Raw genomic sequence first — 23647 nt, 5'->3', positions numbered from 1 at the left:
AGGAACACCCGCAGTATTCGTGAAGAAAAGAGTTGAATATGAGACCAAGAAGGCGGTTGGAATTCCTGAAGGATTACGAATCTGAGTTGCTTTATCATACGGGAAAGGCAAATATGGTAGTTGATGCCTTGAGCCGAAAGGAAGAAGAAATTGTCACATATGACACAACGAAGCTATTTTTCTATGTTAAGTATTGTTGGTAAATGTAATTTCGACTAGAAAGAGAATGAAATCTAAAGGAAGGCGTATCAGTCACATGTGCAAATATTACCAGATCACGCCCAAATTCATTGAGCAGTGGGCAACAAGTAAATGACTGATCATTTGTACTCATAGATTAAAAGGCAAGCAAGGATAGTAAGAACTTGGGCGGGCAGATACAAATATATGACAGTTTAGATTTTAAAGGGAGACTACGGGTACAGAGTGAAAGGTAGACTGGAAAAGAGGTTTGAGACAGATACCATCATCAGACTGCATGGAGTGCCGTCATCAATAGTTTCAGATCGTGATCTTCGGTTTACATCAACATTGTGAGAGTTCTTCCAGTGGGCTCTAGGAACGGAAGGACACCTAATTACCCGTTTCATCCTTATACAGAGGGGCAGTCAGAAAGGACCATTCAGATCCCTGAAGATCTGCCTCGAGCATGTGTGTTAGAGTTTAGAGGCCCTTGGACAGATCATTTATCCTTAGCAGAATTTGTCTATAGTAACAGTACGCAGACACTACTGGTATGGCACCATTCGAAGCGTGATCTGGGTGACAGGTTGCAAGGGGAAGTTAATCAATTGCAGAATGCTGCTAGCCAAGAGTAGACCAAAGAGTGATGGAAACTAACGACGACTGTTAGAATTTGATGTGGATGACATGTGTATGTAACGGTGTCACCAATAAAAGGAGTAAAGAGATTTGAACTTCAGGGCAAGCTAGCGTCGGGACTCGAGATTCATTTGTTCTTTTGCTATCCTTGAGAGAGTTGGTGTGGTAGCATATCGAGTATGGTTGCGACCAATGTTAGTGAAAGATCAGAATATAGTTCACGTCTCAGAACTAAGGAAGTATCAACTAGACACCCATCTTATGTGGGTAGTGAAGACGAGTTAGAGATTGATGAAGACGCGAACTATAAGGTCATGCCATTTATGATTTAAGACAAACTGATAAAGATACCAAGGAACAAGGAAATCCCGTTGGTGATAGTTCTATGGAGGCACAACAACATCAAAGAATCACCATGGAGGAGGCAGAAATTCGAGAACATCCAAAACTCTTCAGAGATCAAAATCCACGAGGAATGTAAGGGTGGTGAGAGATATGGTGTTTAAAGATCTGAGGTCTTAAGATGCTAAAGGAGAATCGAGTAGGTTCTCTGAATGAGCTCATAAGTACAGCAACAAAAGAAGCTCTTAGAAAATCCACGAGGAATGTAAGGGTGGTGAGAGATTTAGTTAGGAATGAGTCCATCCAAGAGATCCATTGGGAAAAAGAGCGAGTTAATTCAAATTTCGAGGACGAAATTTCTTTTAAGGGGGGGAAGATTGTAACATCCCAAGATTTTAAGTTAGATGAGGGGCCGTTCTGAATCCAGACTAAGTAAAAACAAGGACTAAAAGTGGAATCAGGTCCAAATCAAGGGTTTTTCGCAATCTGGACAAATCGAGGGACTGGAGTGAAATTTCAGCTATTTTAGGGAAGAAATCAGAATCGACCTCTTTCTCTATTAAACTCGTTTTCACTTCTAGGGCTGGCTTTGGGAGAGAGAAAAAAATCAATCAAATGGATAATTTCGAGTGCAATTTGAAGGGGAAATTTGATTTTTTGTTGAATTCAAGCTTCAATGAGTTGATTCAAGCTAGGGTTTGTGGAATTTTGGTAAGTAAAATCCTATTTCTCTCTAGACAGAATTTTAGCTTTGTTTGATTTTAATGGAGTCTTGTTACTTCGAATTTGTAGGATATTGGGTGGAATAGATGAAATTATGAAGAAGCAACCTAACACCATCTAAATCAAGGTAGTATTCATGTTTGATTAGCTTATTCTTAAATTCTAGGGTTTGGGGTTTATGGAATTTAGGGATTTTCATGATTCATGTAGTTACAGGGTCTATATGGTTGGGAATTAAGCAATTTTGGTATAAAAGCAACTTTAGAGAGATAATGTGATATATGTGATATAGTTTATCGATCGAACGACGACTTGAGAGACTGAATACAACCTACTGTCCGAGCCATTCTAGGATTGATATATTGATCGTACGAACTTTCCTAAAACACGAAAGTCGTAGATTAGGATGTGAGATTTCCGAATTGATATGGTATGGAAATAGTCGTTTCGAGTTCGGATGAGGGAGTTATGACCGTTAGAGTGAACATCGAGCATTCGGGGAAGACTGATGCACTGCTGCGTCTATTTTGTTCGTTTCGAGGTTATACACTTGGAATTTGACCGAGACCTTAAGTAACGAAATGTTAGAAATTGAATTAGCTTTCCAACGATGTATGGTAACATCGAAGTGGATTAGAATTGTGATGGGAATCAATCTAAGACAGAATAGTCACTCGGGGTCTTCCGATGTTAATGCGAGTCAAGTCTTATTTGTATTTTTTTTTCTTATGGTTCTTTCGGAGTTATTTGTGTTATGTTAAGATTCTTCTCGAAGAATCTAAGGTTTATCTTTGTCTAGGGTGTCGGAAGGAAAGCCGAAATGAGTTGGGGGCGAGATGCTCGAAGCAAAGCGGATGAGGATGAAATCCTGAATCGCTAGGTAGGGGATACCTCTTGTTTTCTTTTATAATATTGTCTAGATTCATGCTAGAAGTGGAGATATGCATGCATCATTATGTGTAGATGGTAGGTGATCATATATGCATGATTTATACCGTTGATTTCAATGAGGTTTACAACGTGGATTATGCCTATTTCGGTAATTGTTTTACGATGAATCTTGTATTGTTTATTGGGATTATCGAAGAGTTGTTTTGATGATTTTTACTCGTAAATGACTTTCAAAGTGATAGTTTTGAACTGCTTAGTGATAATCGATGTTTTGAAAACATAAAGATTTCGTATGTTGTATGTGATTGGTGAAGTGGACTGAGACGAGTCATGAGGGTCTTGGCAGTTAAAGTGCTCCTCTCTTTGGCCTGGATTCTCGTTTAGGTTGGACTCTCGGGGCTCAGGAATTTGCTACCCTTGACCGCTCGATTGGACTGTAAGCCTGTTTGTTCTTACCCTCGGGGCTCAGAGGCTGTACACCTCTGACCGCCCGACTGGTTTGGTGATTGGGATCCCTCTGCACGTTATGATATGACTCTTGGTTGTGCCACTTCTGTGTGTGATAAGATAAGTAATGTTTTAAAAAGCCTATCTCAGTCGAGGGCGTAACGGGCGAGTTCCGAATCTGTTGAGATTGTGGGTGAAGGATGTTTTCACAAGAAAAGTGTATTATTTTGGTTGTTGACATAATAAATTATTTTCCAAAACCACAAGGGATAGTTGCATGCTAGGGTACCAATGAGAATATGCTTTTCGTCCAAACACGAATACTGGAGGGACGATCTGACTATTCGACTTCGGTGAAGCTAAAACGTATCTAGTTAAGCTAGGTGTATATATTTATCACGAGGTTAGCTTTTTAATGACTGTGGAGTCGCCTAGTGGGAGAGGGGCTTACCTACCTAGGGGTAAGCCACTTTCTCGAGAGAACTTGAGTACCTGGGTTAGTGCCGGTATGGGACGATACTAGCCCAAGTACTATGGAGTTCTCTGGGTAACTCTCTATTGATTGAGGAGCATACCATGGGTGATGTTGTATGTTAGAGTAGGATTGATATATATTTATACGTGTGCATGTTTTATGGCGAAAAATGGTTTTATCGTAGTTTTGTTTTGGGACTCCTCTACTAGTTAACTCGTGTCGGTGAGTTACTGACACCCTACCGGTGTGTTAGTATGCAGGTTCCTAGTTAAAAGCATCTGCAGCGATAGGGTTAGCAGATGGATTGCAGGGGCTGTGGCGCGGTGCCACTTTGGTGTTATTTCCTTTCACTTTGGTTTTGATTTATCTTCGCAGTTATACTTTTATACACTGAACACCTTATAATGTAAATATATATGTATCACATAGACTGTGCAGGGATGTAAGGTTGTGTGCAGGTTGAGTTAACCTAGTGTTGGTGGTTCAGCTTGGAACCAGAGTTTTTAGTTCAGTTATGTCTTATTTTTAGCTTCCGTGGTGTATGTGTATGCGAATGTATGGTTTGCATGATAGGTTACAGGTACGACCGGTTCGATTTACAGAGGAGGTGCTGCCGGATTTTCAGCTCGTCTGTGAATTGCCGGGGAGTGGTCGTGCCTAGTTATGGGGCACAGGGCGTCACAACAGGATAGCGAGTACATATCAATATCCCACATTTCACATATGGTAACGACTATTGCAGTGAATTTGGAGCCGTGATTTAGTGAGTTCAGACTCGTACGGTGAAGTATGAGTTTGCTAAGTTAAATATTAGTCTGTCGTGACCAGTCAAGAAATTAATCGACCTGGACGGTACATATACCGGAACTCTGAATACGCACGAGCGGGATTTCTGAAACAAACTAGAGCTTTACCACCTGAATCCTCGAATTGGAGGTTGGCGCAAGCCTCCTAGGCACCTCGAGCTCTTTGAATCATTCCATCGAAGCCCTTGGACGGAAGGTTTGCAGGGGTAAGCTCGACTCTTTCTGCTTTGCTCTGCGAGTTGAGATCAATGTCGGTTATGCGGAAGGTCAAATAACGCTTTGCATTATCAAAAATATCCGATTATGCAATTATGATAGGAAGATTTCATTGATGGCCCTGCCACACGACCTCTGTTAAGTCGGTGCCTTACCACCGTTATAGAAATCTATATAAACAACACAAGTTTGTCCCGAAAAAAAAAATCTAAACTTTTATAGTTTGATTTATCATAAAATTTTAACCTACAATAGTAAGTTGACTCGAGGATTGTCTAGGTACCACTCACCCTTTCCCCTATCAAGCAAATCAACAGCAGCAAGAAAGCAATCAAATCGAACATAACAAGGCCAGTTGTTTTGGGATATCTGCGACGCCACTTTCTGACATTATGGCTTTTGTTGAATATAGGATATATTCTCTCAATATATCATATATACATAATATAGAATATATTCTCTCAATATGGGATATATATTGAATATATTGATATATATGATATATGAGATATTGTTGAATATAGGATATATTCTCTCAATATAGCATATATACATAATATAGAATACATTCTCTTAATATGGGATATATATTGAATATATGATATATATGATATATGGGATATATGGGATATACTAAATACGTTATATAATATATTCTATATATGTAACTTTTGTAATTATATAAGGGGAAGAACATCTCCTATTGTATACACAAGAATTAATTAAAAGAAAAGAGTTTATCTCAATCTATTATTAATTTGTATTAGTTTCTACTTGGTATCGAGAGCAGGTTCGGTAATTGAACCTGGTTATTTCGAATTGAATTGAATTGAATTCCGCTGCGAATCTTGAAATTGAAAGCTCAATGGGTTCCAATGATGATGCAACAATGGTACTATCAAACCCTCACGTTGTTCATAACCACATCGATGCACCCTTTCCATTAGGTAATACCCTGAATGAGAATAATTACACCCTTTGGTCAAAGGTCATGAAGATGCGTATTAATGGTCGGAAGATGTGGGGGTATATTAGTGGCACTAAAGCGAAACCTGCAGAAGGAAGTGAAGAATATGAAAATTGGTACTCGGAGAATGATAAGGTGAAGGGATGGTTGTGTGACTCAATGTCCACAACACTAATGAACAGGTATGTTTGTTTGGAAACTGCGAAAGAAGTTTGGGACTCTCTTGAAGCTATGTATACAGACACATCTGATGAAACTCAAATCTTTGAGTTACATAGGAAGTGTTTCTCAACAAAACAAGCTGGTCGATCTATTGCGACCTATTATGATGAATTAGCAGCAATTTTTCGAAGAATCTCACCACGCACCTGATCATACATACTATCTAATCCAGAAAGGAACATGTGAACTCTAAGACGTCCTACATATTGTTGTAAGATGGCAATAGACTCAGCACTTTTTCCTTTCACATTGTTGCGTTGGTCAATTTCTTGAAAAATTGCTGCTAATTCATCATAATAGGTCGCAATAGATCGACCAGCTTGTTTTGTTGAGAAACACTTCCTATGTAACTCAAAGATTTGAGTTTCATCAGATGTGTCTGTATACATAGCTTCAAGAGAGTCCCAAACTTCTTTCGCAGTTTCCAAACAAACATACCTGTTCATTAGTGTTGTGGACATTGAGTCACACAACCATCCCTTCACCTTATCATTCTCCGAGTACCAATTTTCATATTCTTCACTTCCTTCTGCAGGTTTCGCTTTAGTGCCACTAATATACCCCCACATCTTCCGACCATTAATACGCATCTTCATGACCTTTGACCAAAGGGTGTAATTATTCTCATTCAGGGTATTACCTAATGGAAAGGGTGCATCGATGTGGTTATGAACAACGTGAGGGTTTGATAGTACCATTGTTGCATCATCATTGGAACCCATTGAGCTTTCAATTTCAAGATTCGCAGCGGAATTCAATTCAATTCAATTCGAAATAACCAGGTTCAATTACCGAACCTGCTCTCGATACCAAGTAGAAACTAATACAAATTAATAATAGATTGAGATAAACTCTTTTCTTTTAATTAATTCTTGTGTATACAATAGGAGATGTTCTTCCCCTTATATAATTACAAAAGTTACATATATAGAATATATTATATAACGTATTTAGTATATCCCATATATCTCATATATCATATATATCATATATTCAATATATATCCCATATTAAGAGAATGTATTCTATATTATGTATATATGCTATATTGAGAGAATATATCCTATATTCAACAATATCTCATATATCATATATATCAATATATTCAATATATATCCCATATTGAGAGAATATATTCTATATTATGTATATATGATATATTGAGAGAATATATCCTATATTCAACACTCCCCCTCAAGATGGAGCATAGATGTCAATCATGCCCAACTTGTCAATCGCTTTGTTAAATATTCGTCCGCAAACTCCTTTTGTAAGAATATCTGCAAGTTGATCTTCTGATTTTACGAATGGAAGACATATGAACCCTTTGTCAATATTTTCTCTGATAATGAACCGATCCACTTCAACATGTTTCATACGGTCATGTTGAATTGGATTATGTGCAATCATAATTGCCGCTTTATTGTCACAGTGCAGATCCATTGCTTTCACAAGCTTAAATCCAAGATCCTTCAATATATTTCGTATCCATAGTAATTCACACACCCCTTGAGCCACACCCCGTAACTCAGATTCTGCACTTGATTTAGCAACAACTTTTTGCTTCTTAGCTCTAAATGTTACCATATTCCCACATACAAACGTAAAATATCCAGAGGTTGACCTCCTGTCTGTTATATCTCCTGCCCAATCTGCATCGGTGTATCCCATTACTTCCATATCACCACCTTTCCGGAATAAGAGACCTTTTCCCGGAGATTTCTTCAAGTACCTTAGTACTCGAAAGACTGCCTTCATATGTTCTTCACTTGGATTATGCATGAATTGACTCACGACGCTAATGGAATATGCAATATCCGGTCTAGTATGAGAAAGGTAAATTAGTCTCCCCACTAAGCGTTGGTACCTTCCTTTGTCACATGGAACTTGATCTGAAAATATTCCCAAGTGATGATTTGCTTCAATCGGTGTATCTACCGGTTTGCAATCAAACATCCCAGTTTCAACAAGAAGATCTAATATATACTTTCGTTGGGACATGAAAATACCTTGACTTGATCTTGCAACTTCAATGCCTAAGAAGTATTTTAACTGCCCCAAATCCTTCATCTCAAATTCCTGCGACAAATAGTTTTTCAGAGCCTCCATTTCCACTGAGTCATTTCCAGTAACAACCATATCATCAACATAAACAATAAGAGCAGTAAGTTTGCCTAACTTTTGTTTTATAAACAAAGTATGATCAGAATTACTTTGTTTATATCCAAATGCCTTCATGCTCTTTGTAAATCGTCCAAACCAAGCTCGTGGTGACTGTTTTAACCCGTACAATGCCTTCTTTAATTTGCATACTTTTCCTACTTCAGAATTCGTGACTCCAGGTGGTAACTCCATGTATACTTCTTCTTCTAAGTCTCCATTGAGAAATGCATTCTTCACGTCAAACTGTTGTAATGGCCAACCTTGATTGGCTGCAAGAGAAATGAGTACACGAATAGTGTTTATCTTTGCCATCGGGGCGAAGGTCTCCTCATAATCCACACCATACGTCTGGGTATACCCTTTGGCAACAAGTCTGGCTTTGTACCTGTCAACACTTCCATCTGGATTCGTCTTTACTGTAAAGATCCAACGACACCCAACAATACGATATCCGTGGGGTTTATCAACAAGTTCCCAAGTGGAATTCTTCTGTAATGCATTCATCTCTTCATTCATAGCTTTCTTCCATCGTGGATCTGATAATGCTTCCTGCAAATTACTAGGAATAGACACAGAGGATAATTGATTCATGGTGCATGTAAATGACTTAGACAACCTATTGGTGGACACATAATCAGAAATTGGGTATTTGGCTTTAGAATTAATATCTGGTTCATAAGTAAATTTTGGAATACCTTTAGTAGATCTTTCTGAACGTCTAGGTTGAACATCATTAACAGTGATAGGATCAAGTAATACATGAGGTTCGACATTCGGAGGCATGTCTTCGGTAGATGGTGTTAGAAAGTTGGAGTCACAGGCAACTTCTACTATTTCAGCTTGATCTCCCCCTGTTGTCTGATCCTCTCCATTCTCATTAAATTCATCTTCACTACCCTGATCCCCCCCTGTAATCTGATCTGGTTCACTCCCCTTTCCATCAGACATATGAACCCTTTGTCAATATTTTCTCTGAAAAGACCCTCCACTTACTTTGGAACAGTCTTATCAGACAGTACGAAGGGTGTCAGTTCACAAACAGGTGATGGGAACCCAAACACTTGTAACTGAGTCTTCAGTTATGGCAGTCAACTATAAAAAGGGACAACCTCAAGGTTCCTGGAATTCTCACAAAGAGGCTAGACCCTTACGCCTTGATCTTGAGTGTACCCACTGTGGAGAGAAGGGACACACAAAACAGAAGTGTTATGAAGTCATTGGGTATCCGGAATGGTGGGATTTTACAAAGCGACCTAGGAAAAACATATCTGCGAAGAAGGATTCTGCTATAATTCCTCCATCAGTGAATGTTGCCCAGTCAGGTATGAAAATTAAAGGTAGTGTTTTATCTGTAAATTCTTTGAATAATACTTGGTTAATTGATACTGGTGCATCAGATCACATGGTAAATGACACTAGCATATTATCATCCATTATACCTTCAACCGAAACCTCTATATACACAGCTAATGGTGGTTCCTCTCCTGTAATTGGGGAAGGTTCCACTGACATATCTGAAAATCTGACATTAAACTCTGTCCTCATTGTTCCCGCGCTAGAGTATAATATCCTATCAGTCAGTAGGATCACTGCTGCACTTGCATGTACTGTGACGTTTTGGCCTCAATTCTGTATTTTTCAGGACATAGTGACTCGGCAGGTTCTTGGTTGTGGTGTTAGAAAGGGCAATCTCTACTATTTGGACCTGTCTAGTAGTGGAGAGCAGAGGATTCATCAGGTGAATAAAGTTGGAGGAATTGAAGAAGCAAAAGCTAATGTTTGGTTATGGCATCGGCGATTGGGTCATCTCTCCTTCGGATATCTTCAGAAATTAAATTCATCGTTATTTTCGAAGTGTAGTGTTTCAGAATTTAAGTGTGATATTTGTGAACTTGCTAAAAGTCACCGTATTACATATTCTCCAAGTTTCAATAAAAGTTCAGAACCTTTTAGTATTATTCACTCTGATGTATGGGGTCCTGCACGTATTCCTTCTTTGTCTGGAGCTCGTTACTTTGTGACTTTTATCGATGAATGTACTCGTATGACGTGGGTATCGCTACTCACTCATAAAAGTGAAGTCTTTGAAGTATTTAAAGTATTTTTTCAGATGGTTTTGACCCAATTCCAAGGGAGGATACAAGTGTATCAATCTGATAACGGAGGAGAATTTACTAGTAATGACATGGCGAAGTTCCTGATAAATAATGGCATTCGACATCAAACTTCTAACGCTTATACCCCACAACAAAATGGGTTAGCTGAACGAATGAATAGACAACTGTTAGAAGTTGTTCGTGCGTCTCTTTTCGGAATGAATATGCCATTAAATTATTGGGGAGAGGCGTTAAAATCTGCTGCCTATGTGATAAACCGCACACCATCTAGGGTCATTGAATTTCAGACCCCTTTCAAAAAACTCCATGACCTTATCACCATCCCTGCAATGCCAAACCTAGAACCACGTGTTTTTGGGTGTGTTGTCTTTGTTCATATACCTAAACATCAACGAGGAAAATTAGATCATTGTGCTCGAAAGTGTGTGTTTCTTGGATATGCTGATTTTCAAAAGGGTTATCGTTGTTATGACCCTGAGGAGGGGAAAGTATATATCTCATTAGATGTTTCGTTTCGAGAATTAGATGCATATTTTATGGGATCTTCCCTTCAGGGGGAGAATCAAAATGATAGTGAAGGAAAGTTCCCCATTATTGGGGATATATTTCAGGAACTAGAGGATTTGACAAGTAATTTCAATAGGCCTAGTAATCTAGGTGATGATGGAAAGGGGAGTGAACCAGATCAGATTACAGGGGGGGATCAGGGTAGTGAAACATGTTGGGCATGATTGACATCTATGCTCCATCTTGAGGGGGAGTGTTGAATATAGGATATATTCTCTCAATATATCATATATACATAATATAGAATATATTCTCTCAATATGGGATATATATTGAATATATTGATATATATGATATATGAGATATTGTTGAATATAGGATATATTCTCTCAATATAGCATATATACATAATATAGAATACATTCTCTTAATATGGGATATATATTGAATATATGATATATATGATATATGGGATATATGGGATATACTAAATACGTTATATAATATATTCTATATATGTAACTTTTGTAATTATATAAGGGGAAGAACATCTCCTATTGTATACACAAGAATTAATTAAAAGAAAAGAGTTTATCTCAATCTATTATTAATTTGTATTAGTTTCTACTTATTAGTTTCTACTGCTTTGACCCTAGAGAAAGAGGTGTCACTTTAACAACAGCAAGATATTCTTTACTACGAATACAACACTTCCCAGAATGTTTGAACAACGAACCCACCGTCGTCATGTCTGAGGAAGGAGATCTCGTTGAAGAAATAACCCGACTAAAAGAAGAAGACAAACGTGAAGCAAACACCATGTCCATAATGCAGACAACCGTCGTGGAGATGTTGAGAAGAGGAGCGCTTAGCTTTGATTTGAGAAGACTTGTAGGAAGCTGAATGAGACCTGATAACCTCCCCAGTCCTTCATGTAGAAAAACCTTCTAATAAAGTGCCAGTGGTTAAAAATACGATATATGTTTTCTTTTCTCAGTTCCCGTGAAACAAACACTAAAATAACAAACTAAGAAATAAAAGGGAGCTACATTGTGTAATTTCAAGTAGATATACGTTGTATTAATTTCAAGTAGATTTAAGTGTTACATTAACAGTGCATATATATACTCATATTATGTACCAAAAATAATTTTTTTAATGATTTTCTGTCGAGAAATTCTATTCATCCCTCCATTTTGGTCCCTCCCCCAACTTCCGTTGATGTGGCGACATATCACTTGAGTGTGGAACAATTGGAGAGAGAATGGTGGGAAAATATACTCCAGTGATATGTCGCCACATCAACGGAGGCCGGGGGAGGGACCAAAATGGAGGGATTGATAGAATTTTTGTTTTCCTTATCTTAGAGAGATTTTTTGTCACGTTAAATAATTTGGTGTCTCTGTTTTTACTTTCGAATATTTTATCTTTATATTCCTGAACAAGTTAATTATGTTATTTTTTTTCCAAACACTATGATCTCATAAACGACTCTACGTGACTCAACCTTTACCTTCAAAATTTTAACTAATTATATACTAAATCTGTTTGAAAACCTTTTTTTAAAACAAAAACCAAAGTTAATCATGACTCTACAACAACACGCATTTTCATTGAGTTATTGTTAATATCCATAACTTGCGTCTTTTCACAAGTACCCACTGTGATACAATTTCTTTCCATCAAAAGATTATTTATATAATAAATAATTTTCCAACAATATATCCTCTTACGAGCTTTTGATCGTTTCAACAAAAAAAAAAAAGCTTTTGATGATTGGTGGCATCAGAATACGAGTTCCTTTGCGGGGCTAAGGTAGGCCGTGTTTCTGCCTACCCAAGCCTTACGCCAGAGCCTTACTTAAAGCTTAGTTTGGTCATTTGGTTTGAACGAGTTAAGTGAGTATGTAACAATCGTCCATTCCGTTCTTATATATTCTTTGTGGTTTCTTTCTATTCTCTACTTCCTCGATTTGTTTGATCATTTTTCTGAATTTTAATTGGACTCTAGGACTTGGATCAAGTATCACTTAAAATTACTGAGACAACGATCTAGAAATAGATCAATAATGTGCATCAAGAAGTACACTGTTGATATGTTAACCATCTTGGTTTCCACCATAGTTGTGTTTTTGTTCTTCTCATTAATAAATCTATTTTACCTTCTCTGAAAAAATGAAGTACATTGTTGCTATGTTAGGTAACCATCTTCAAGTCTGAGTTTTACTAGAATTAGCAGTTTCTGAAGGTTCAATCTACAACAAGAATTGCAAGGAGTCGCATGAGAAGGAATGACAGTGGTTTACATACGTTTGTATGTAAGATGAACATGTATAATCCATTAGATGCTTCTCTTTTTTCTTTTTGTGTATTCATTAGCACATGGTTAATATATTATCTTTTTATTCTAAAAAAAGGCCAGCGCTTCGGGGAAAGCTAAATAGTTTTCGGGGTGTGAAATTTTAAAGGGAATATGTAGAATTTTAGAAATTTTCCGGGGAAATAAAAAAAAACACTCCACCTCACCTCACTCTCTCTCCACCTCACCTCTTTGTCTTCTCCGATTAGGTCGCCGGCCGGAAAATTTTCCGGCCAGCGACCTAATCGGAGAAGATAAAGAGGTGAGGTGGAGAGAGAGTGAGGTGGAGAGAGTGAGGTGGAGAGAGAGAGAGAGCTGAGGTGGAGAGAGAGTGAGGTGGAGAGAGAGAGCTGAGGTGGAGAAGTATTTTGCTTTCCCCCTAAATAAAATTGTCAAACAAAATTGACCAAGTCTTCACACGGAAACTATTAGCTTTCCCCAAAGCGCTGGCCTAAAAAAATATGATGTGTTGAAGGTGTCTTGGATATGACTTAGTGTTTAATCCGGTTTGCGACCCCCAAAATCACTCTCAGCCATTAGCAGGGTTGACCTTATAAAGATGGTTGATGATTAGAGGAGGGTTGGTCTTTAGAGCAGGGTTGGTCTTTAGAGCAGGGTTGGTCTTTAGAGCAGGGTTGATCTGTTATGATGGTTTGTGAGGCATGACTTTTGTTAGGGCGGTTAATTTATCCATGTAAAGGGTGTCTATGTATATTCCGGAATTAGAATGAGAGGCGGTGAGGCAGTGGGATTAGGGTTTTCATCATTGATCTATATAACTGGACCCCTAAAGATATCTTCGTTACCCTTTGTAACTTGTTTGTCATCATGGTAGAAATCATCACGTCATTTTTCGCAGTATGGTAGGTCTAATAAACTTAACCACGTAGATCTCTTGTATTCTGTGTGATCGTTTATTTTCTTTATTACTTTTCTTGTTTGATTGTTATTTGTCACTTCATCGTGAAAACATTCGTAAATAACGTCAACGTACTCTAGAATAATATGGCTCACCGGAAAGTAAAAAAACAAACTCCAATGGAAATGGAAAAAGCTATACTGTTTTAGGAAGAAATCCTAGTACAACAAGTTGCTTTTAAAGTAAATATCTTACAAATGTCTTACTGGATTTAACACTATTTTGAGCTTGGTGATGTATGAACAATAATATTATCAAAATAGTGTGCAATAATATGAACACCTAGTGAAGATAATTAACTTACTAAATTATAAATTATCTTAGGAGTTCCAAAGTTATAGCTTCCAAATTCCAAGTCTCCACATCTACTTGGATAAAAAAAAATTGTTAAAGAGAAGAAAAAGACATAGTTTAAAGTTTACTCAAAAGTAAATAAGTGATGTTATCATGAAACCAGTTCTCATACTAAAACCTAGAAAGAGCAACAACTACCACTAACCTGCATAGTCGCCGCGAGCAATAGCCCTGGGGGAGATCAGGCTCTCAACATGACAAAGAGGTCTATAACTATGGTTTGAACTATAGCAGATAAACTCCCATGTCTTGTCTCCAAAGTTGTAAGCACCAATCCGACCACCAACATGAACTATATAAACCTTATCCTTGAGAGTTCCCCGGATCCTTCCATGTCTAGAAACGATAGAGCTTCCATATAAGGTTCCAGGAGAATCAATTGGCACAGTAGGGATAGTAAAAACTGCAGACCAGGTGCCTGTATGGTTCATTGAAGAGACATAAAACCCGGTCTGGTTATAGCAATATATAGAGAGGTTCCCTGATAGATTTGCTAAACCCAAGAAACCCCTGGAAGAATCTTTAAAAAAGCTTGGTACTTCCTTTAGCTTCATATTTTCCTCCCCTATATCAAAAGACAAGATCATAGTGTTCATATTGACATCAACCATATCTTCTTCTTCTTCTTCATAATCATCATCAGCAGTACTAATTATCACTAGCCAATTCAAAGAGTCTAGCACACTTACTGCTCTGTCACATCCGTACGGATGTTCACTACCATAGATAGCCGATTGATCAATAGGAGCACCACCTACCTGTCTCCATGTTTCAGTTCCAATGGTATTTACTCTTGCCTCAAGCCTATCTTCCGAGGTCTCAAAAATCCTAACCACTTTGTACTTGTTTGTTGGGGGGTGATATCCAAGTCCCCCTATTACTTCTAGTCCACGATATTCAGCATAAACGTTAAACGGTGCTTCTTCATATGGTAAGTTTTTCATTTCAAATGTAGTAGGATTCCATATAAAAATAGGACCCGGTTGGAACTTACCTCTTTTGCTTAAACATACGAGGCCACGACATGAGTTCCATATAATTAAACCGTTATTATCACACGCATAGTGAATCTGAACTGAAGAATATGGATACTTGGTTCCTACCTTCTCCATCAGTTGAACCTTTGGGTGGGTTTCTATCAAAGAGGGAAGCTTTTCGATAATAATCATAGACTTTCTTTGTGAATGAGTTAAATGCTTATTAATGAAGTAAGGATCCTTTATCATTCTAAGCCAAGTAGCAGATACACATTCAAACTTCTTAAGCGCCTTGACCGGGAGTCTAGACAATATCTCGCTTATAGCCTCTTCATTGAGACGAGGTAAGCTTTGATCTCTTGAGTAAGAAGGTCGAATTGATGAACTTGCCATTACTTTTCACTGAAAATTCAAGAAACAAATTCATTACATTTTTTAAGTAAAATATATGGTTAATTCATGCTTCATAATTAAGTAAAGAAAAAAAACGAGTATGAAGACAATTTTTGCCGTATACTGAGAGTGCATCTCCCATTTTTCTTTGAACGATATATTATTCCAACGTATTGTTCCAACATACATTGTATTGGAATAATTCCAATACAATATATAGGAGTAATATGCAAATGTATATATACACATATAAATTTATTGTCAATATACAAGCCTTGTAAAATACTCCTGAAAAACTTGCTTATACCAATCCCCGGAATAAATAGGGTTTGATAAGGCAATTCCTTCCCCAGCATCACTTGTTCAATGGTATTGATGGAGTAAGAAATCATGAAATAAATAGGATTAAACCTTTCTCAGGCCCAGTTTGTGACCTACCTGTCTTTTTTGGCCTCTAGAATTATATCGTTTTCTAATTTAATTTGCACTTACTGTATTCGTCTTTTCATTTTTTTTCCTTCTATTTCCCCTTTTCCTTCTCTCCAAAATCTGGAGAAGGGCCATCTAGATAAAATCATCGATGACATTGAAAAATGAAGTTGTGAAGACAAAAAAAAAGAGAGTTCTTGACAGATGTTGTCAACAAGGTACTTCATGTTTGTTGCATACAAAGTCGATGGGAGAAATGAAGTGTACGAGTGAGAAATGAAGTGGATGAGTAAGAGAAATAACATATAAAGATTTTAAAATAATAAAAGAACTTAAAGACAAGTAAGATAAGGAAAATTTTAAAAAATGCTATATGACTAGAGGCTAAAATGACTAACAATCACAATTGGAGCAAAAAAAAGAAGTCCAATTAAACATATAGGCAATTTCTTTTTGATAAATAATGAAATTAAAATAATTAGGCTTCTTTACCGTACCCATAATAAAAGGTTCTATTCGTCCCTTCATTTGGTCCTCCCCCAACCCTCCACCCGATGTGGCGACATATCACTTGAGCGTGGAACAAATAGAGAGAAAATCGTGAGAATATATACTCAAGTGATAAGTCTTATGTGCTAATTTGGTAGGGTCATCCGGGTGAAAAAAAACCCTTCCCTATATCTAAACTCACTAGACATAGAGTGTATCGGTAGATGGCTGGAGTCGGGACATACAATTTTTTCTTTCGATTTCCTACTTCATGACAAGATAATATATAGATCAAGGTCAATTGCCGTCAACAAAATATTATAAAGACTGAAATATTGTCAAAATTGTTATTTAAATGGTCAATTAGGATCAAAATGTTAGTTTAAGTGGTCAATTGTAGTCTAAAGTATTCTAAATGACCGAATCAATGTTTCAAAGGGTCGAATCAATCTGTGTGAGAAATTTTGGAAGTATAAAACAAACTTTAGACTTAAAGTCGTTTGTTCCCATACTACATTTTATAAGTACATATATATAGTATACATAACGTAGCGATGGATTGTTTATGAAATATAACATATCATAATACAATATACATAATGTCGACAAAAAAAACTCACTAATCGGGTCAAAATTTCAGAAAAAACTCAAATTTTAACCTAGTTTGGGAGCATCATAAACGTGCCAGTCTGACCCATCTAGGTGGCTGACCCAACCTAATAAAAAGCATTAATTTTTAAGAGAAATGTTAATCTACGACATACTTTATCACTCTAAGACCATATTTACAGATCGATAATATATCCTTGTTAGTACTTTTAGAGAAAAACACTTCTTAAGATTCATTGGTCAAAGAAGTACATTAATTTTGAAAACTAATTTGTACAAATAGAAAATATGCATTTGTTATAATCAAACATCATACCTCTAGTATACGTGATTGAAAAACTACTAGGAAGATAAATCTATTGAGAGATGGATAGATTTACCTGATAACTGAAAAACTACAAATCTCTTGAGGATCGAGAGGAAATTAAACAAGTTAAAAAACTCTCTAATCTGGTGTCTAGAGCATACTAGACATGTGTATCTGTCTTCATATGAGGGAGGGCGGTAGGTTGTGGTGGTGTGACAATACTTTGTTTATATCATTTTGCTTATGGACTATATTGACCTCCCGTGTTGTTTCAACAACAAAATAACCCTCACAGAAAAGAAAAATAAAGTTTTTGTGTCATTATTGACTTTGCTAATATGTCTTGATACTATCAGAATTTCTTTCTAATTTTAATAAGTAAATATTTAACTGTGCGTCATTATTACCTTTGTTAATATGCCTTGATTCTATCAAAAATACTTTCCAGTTTTAATAACTAAATATTTAACTTTTGACTAGTTACAACTTTTTAATGATGTTTTACCATTAAAATAGAAATAATTTGTATCGTGTCATGTATCCTAAATTAACCTTGAATTAAATTAATTTCATCTAATAACAATTTTGAAATTCCTTAATTAGATTTGTTAATTTCATACCTAATTTAATCTTCCCAAAAGAAATTTTACTTTTTTCAAAGACCTATATTCCTACTATAATAGTCTGTGACCCCATAGAAAAATTTCATTATTGTTAATACAACAAGTGGTCAGGATAGTGAGTATACATCAATATCCCACATTTCACATATGGTAACGACTATTGCAGTGAAGTTGGGGTCGTGATTTGGTGAGTTCAAGCTCATACGGTGAAGTATGAGTTTGCTAATTCAAATATTTGTACGTCGTGACCAGTTAAGAAATTAATCGATTAATCTGGACAGTACGTACCGAAATTCTGAATACGCACGAGCGGAACTCTGAAACAAACTAGAGCTTTGCCACCTGAATTCTCCACTGGGTGGTTGGCGTGATCTTCCTACGCACCTCGAGTTTTGTCAACCCTTAAATCGAAGCCCTTGAATGGAAGGTTTGCAGAGGTAAGCTCGGCACTCAGAGCTTTGCTCTGCTAGGTGACATCAATGTCAGTTACGCGGAAGGTCAAATAGAGCTAAATACCCCTTGCCGTATCAAGAATATGCGATTATGCACCTATGATTACAAAGATTCCATTAATGGCCCTGTCACATGACCTCTGTTAAGTCGCTGCCTTACCACCGTTATAGAAATCAACAACCCAGGTTTGTCTCGAAAAGAAATCTAAACTTTTACAGTTTGATTTGTCATAAACTTTTAACCTGCAATAGTAAGCTGACTCGAGGAGTGTCATTGTAGGTACCACTCACCCCTCCCCCTATGAAGCCATCAACGGCAGCAAGAAAGCAACCAAAGCGAAGATAACAAGGTCAAATATTGTTCTTGGGATATCTGGGATGCCACTTTCTGACATTATCTCTTTGACGCTACAAGAAGAGGTGTCACTTCAGCAACTTAAAGATGTTCTTTGCCACGAATACGAGACTTCCTAGAGTCTTTGAACAACGAACCCACAGTCGTCATGCCCGAGGATGGAGATCCCGTTGAAGAAATAACCCGACCAAAAGAAGAAAATATACGAGGCGCAAACATCATGCCGATAATGCAAACAACCCTCGTGGAGGTGTAGGAAGCTTAACTGGACCTGGTAACCTCCCCTGTCCTTCATGTAGAAAAGCTTTCTAATAAGGTGTCTTTGGTTAAATAGATGTAATATATTTTCTTTTCTTCATTCCCCTGAAACGAACGCTAAAATATCAAACTAAAAGATACAAGGGAGCTACATTGAGTAATTTCAAGTACATATAAGCGGCATTAACGTACTGTTCAGAAAGGGATTCTCGTCCTACATACTATGTTTAGGAATACTCTTGCTCCCTTCTATTGCGTTTATTATGGAACAATTGTCAAAATAAATCATAAATCATCAAAAGCGAATCAAATTACACAGTCAAAATAGGAGGAGGAGAATAATAATTATCAGAAGTGACTTGAATTCTCCTATACCTTATGAACAACAAATATCATACTTGCGCCCATTTTCGTATTATATCAAAACGCGAAAGATTGTTCACTTTTGAACGATAATACTATAATTGTTGTCTATATCTGAACGATAAAAACGTGTCCATAATTACAAGTTTAAGGATTTGAAAATCTAGAATTTTGTCGATGAGGATGATAAGAGAGGCATGGCAGAGGGTTCTCTACTTCTCTATAGTCTTGAAGTTAGTTGATTTAGGGTTCTAATAAACTATTCTAGAGCTTTTTTTCAGAGCCCTCATACTATAAGTAAAGGGCTTTAAATACCTTGGGGTTTAAGCACCATGAGAAATAATCCAAGTTACAAAATTGTTGTGAATAAGTATTAGATATTACAAAAGAAATTTAACCAATTAGGCAGAACGGATTCATTTTTTATCGAATTTTCTCCGGAAAACCTAGTGCCCAAGAAGGATCTATTAAATCAATAGTGAAGTAAGACCCATTTGAACGTTTCCTCAGTTCACCCCTCAAAATGAGGTGCCCTAGGCTCTGATACTATTTGTGATGAGTTGCGCTCATTAAATAACTCTAATCAGATGGTGTGCTCAATCGGAAAATCAGGAGTAAAATAAAAGATCTACCTACCGAGACCGCAAGATAAAAAGACAGATACTTCAAAGGTGTTGATGCATGATGGATCGCTTTATGTTAGGGTTTCCAATAATTTTTTCGTACATTACAAGTACATAAACAAATTATAATACGGTTAAGATACCGTTTGGGTTATGATCCGTCGTAATTATGGATCCTTGTTCCGTTGTCTCAATCAAATCATTGATTCTTAGACTCACAAAAATTAAGAAACAAGAAAAATATGCAATGTGAATTAAAGATAAAATCATTAGTAGCAGAAACAAAAGATGTTGTTTAGGAAGTATATCAAGTAAATAATACACCACCACAAGTACATAAAAACCCTAACATCCAATTCAAAGATCTAAGAAGACGTTTCGAAACGGTTAACAGCTTTTTCCCCTTGAGCTATAGCTTGTTTTCCAAGTTGACCGGGAATAACAAGTTGTGCAGCAGTTTTAATATCCCTTTTGGATATTGTTTTCTTCTTGTCATGGCTTGAGAGCAAAGTTGCTTCTTTTGATAGTTTCTCAAACATTTCATTGACAAAACTGTTCATTACTTCCATTGCTTTAGAAGTTATTCCAAGATCGGGATGAAGGAACACTCAAGACCTTATAAATGTAGGTCTTGTAGGTCTCGACGTTCGAGCGTTTCTTCTTTGGTTTCTTAGCCTTGTTCTTTCCAAGTTGCTTCTTAGGTGACTTGGAAGGTTGTTCTTCCTCATCATAAGCTATCTCTCCTTCCTTTGGAATTTTCAACTCCTTTGTTGCCATCACTAGAACTTCAAGAGATGGCAAAAAATTCTAAAATTACTTAGACAAAGGGTTGTGAGTGTGTCTATTAATAGGCCAAGAAATCTTGTTAAGTGAATTTGATTTGATTCAGAGAGAAAGTTTATAGCCATTGATATTTATAAAGAATGAAAAGAAGGGTGTGGATAAGTTTGGTCTAAAATGTGTTCAGATTCGTTAACCTAACTCAGCCGGCTAAAATAGGAAGGGTTTCCTAACATGTGCACTAATGACACATAATAACGAATTTTTTCCATTTTTAATGTCTTTAGATGTTGTCTCAACTTTCAAAATTCTTAGTATAAAATGTAAAAAAATTTATACCTTACCATGTTAAAAATAGAAAAACGATGGAATAAGTTACAAAAATAGACTTACTTCAAACCTAAGTAGGAATAAACCGTTCATCAAGAACCTAATAACGTCTATCAATAGAGAGAGGGAAAGAGTTGACAAAGAAATTAATTCAATAAGAGAGGTGTAAGAGGCAGTTTCTAAAAATTGAAGAGGAGGTTTAAGAGGCAGCAATAGGCAGTTTCCAAATTGGGATGGTTTCCAATTTTTTGGCTCAATAGGCAGTTTCCAATTTTTTGGCTTATAATATATATAAATAGGGGTTGAGTGCTTTGTAATCAACACACCAACACAAGCAACAACAACTCTTCTTTAGAGAGAGCTAAAGAGAGAGAGAGAGCAAGAGTGAGAGAAATTTTTCATAGTTTTTTGAGCGGTGTTAAATTTCTCGGTCGTCGAAGATTTAGTACAGAAGATTAGTACTATACGGTACCATCTTGGGACGAACTTGCGGATTGTGTTAGTTGTCTTCATCTATCCTTCAATAAAGATTTCTTGTTCGCCCGAGGACGTAGGCTTTAAAGCCGAACCTCGTTAAATTCTGTTCGCATATTTGATTTTGACTTAGCTTTTCGATTAATCTTCATAATCGGATCAATTTCTAGGATAGGTTCGATAGCTTCCGCGACTTTTAATTATAACAATTGGTACCAGAGCCTTGTTTGAGATTGAACGAAGAAGAAGATGGGATCGAGAAGTGGTACGGTCAAAGCAGGGAAATATGAGATAGAGAAGTTCAATGGGAAAAACGATTTTTCTTATTGGCGGTTGCAGATGAAGAATCTGCTAATCTCGCAGAAATTACACAAGACGTTGACGGGAAAGAAACCAGGAGATATGTCAGATGAGGATTGGGAGGAGTTAGATCTCGAAGCACGGGCCACCATTATGTTGTGTCTTGAGAGGGACGTGGCGTTCCTAGTAGACGAAGAAACAACGGCGGCGGGTGTGTGGTTAAAGCTAGAAAGCAGTTTCATGACGAAAACTTTAACGAATCGGGTCTACTTAAAATCCAAATTATTCACATGTAGAATGGAAGAGGGTTCTTCTATTCAGGAATATGTGAATAGGTTTGACAGGATTATCTCAGATTTGAAGGATATTGATGTTAAGGTTGAGGATGAGGACCAAGCCCTCATATTGTTACTTTCATTACCTAAATCCTATGAAAACCTTGTTCAAACTTTGATGCTTGTTGGTGATAGTCTAAGCATGGAAGAGACGAGAAATTCACTATTAGCGGATGACCTTCGTAAGGTTGCTACTAGCAGTATGGCGTCGGGTGGAGTAGACAAGGATCAAGCACAAGGGTTGTTTGTAACGAGGGGGAGGAGTAATGAAAGGGGAAAGGGAAAGGGCGGGAAATCTAGATCCAAATCTAGAGGCTCTTTCAAGAAAACGTGCTTTAGTTGTGGTGAGCTTGGCCACTTTAAAGCGGCTTGTCCAAAGAGAAAGTTGAAGCAAAAGAACGAAGGCTACAAGGAGAAACAAGAGATGCAAGAGGCGGGATATGTGTCAGAAGAGGCGGACGAATGTTTCTCGGTGACAGAGGTGTCTGAGAAGATCTTCGATAAGTGGATGCTTGATTCAGGGGCGTCACACCATATGTGCCCAAATAGGGAGATGTTTACTACCTATAGGAGTATAGATGGTGGTACAGTTATACTGGGTGATGATAGTATATGTAAAACTGTGGGACTCGGAACAATACGTATCAAGATGCACGATGGAGTGGTGAGAACATTGACGGACGTAAGACACATACCCGATTTGCGGAAAAATCTAATTTCCCTTGGTGTGTTGGAGCGAAGCGGCTATAAGATAATTATAGAGAATGGCTCCATAAAAGTAGTTAAGGGTTCTTTGGTAGTAATGAGAGGTACTCGTTACGGTAATTTATACAAACTTTTGGGGACAACAATTACAGGAGATGTAGCAGTAGGAATCAATGGAAGGGATCCAACGGCTTGTACGAGGCTTTGGCATATGCGCCTTGGGCATATGTCGGAAAAGGGTCTATCTTTGATGTGCGGGAAAGGCTTGTTGAAGGACATGAAGAAGCCTTGCATGGAATTTTGTGAGCATTGTGTGTTCGGGAAGGCACACAGGGTGACGTTCTCTACAAGCAAGCACAGGAGCAAAGAGGTGTTAGACTACGTACACACCGATGTCTGGGGACCGGCAAAGTTACCTTCCAAGGGTGGTTCCAGGTATTTTGTTACATTCGTTGATGATCATTCGAGATTTGTCTGGCTTTATTTTCTGAAGCATAAGAATGAGGTATTCAACAC

At 37.3% G+C, this 23647-nt stretch overlaps 2 protein-coding genes and 1 long non-coding RNA gene across 4 annotated transcripts; 1 reads left to right on the top strand and 2 right to left on the bottom strand.

Annotated features, from left to right (window-relative positions):
* The first annotated feature begins 1672 nt into the window (after positions 1-1672).
* On the top strand, positions 1673-4599 carry LOC147555989 (uncharacterized). Of its 2 annotated transcripts, none has more exons than XR_015233515.1 (4): positions 1673-1875; positions 1957-2014; positions 2687-2767; positions 3954-4599. It is a non-coding gene; the product is annotated as an uncharacterized LOC147555989 (long non-coding RNA). The 2 variants fall into 2 exon arrangements; XR_015233514.1 differs by having other exon boundaries at positions 3961-4594.
* A 1413-nt stretch (positions 4600-6012) lies between these two features.
* On the bottom strand, positions 6013-6633 carry LOC147555988 (uncharacterized). Its single transcript, XM_086658565.1, has one exon. It carries the CDS (start codon positions 6631-6633, stop codon positions 6013-6015), a length of 621 nt encoding a protein of 206 aa, XP_086514691.1.
* A 7836-nt stretch (positions 6634-14469) lies between these two features.
* Positions 14470-15699, bottom strand: LOC147555987 (F-box/kelch-repeat protein At3g06240-like). Its single transcript, XM_086658563.1, has one exon. It carries the CDS (start codon positions 15697-15699, stop codon positions 14470-14472), a length of 1230 nt encoding a protein of 409 aa, XP_086514689.1.
* Between the last annotated feature and the right edge of the window lie 7948 nt (positions 15700-23647).

Source organism: Eschscholzia californica, unplaced genomic scaffold, assembly GCF_041429995.1.
Source record: "Eschscholzia californica isolate CP2 unplaced genomic scaffold, dmEscCali1.0.p SCAF_2, whole genome shotgun sequence".
Taxonomy (NCBI): Eukaryota; Viridiplantae; Streptophyta; class Magnoliopsida; order Ranunculales; family Papaveraceae; genus Eschscholzia; species Eschscholzia californica.
Note: the sequence above shows the minus strand (reverse complement) of the source record. Positions and strands in the feature narration are given on the sequence as shown.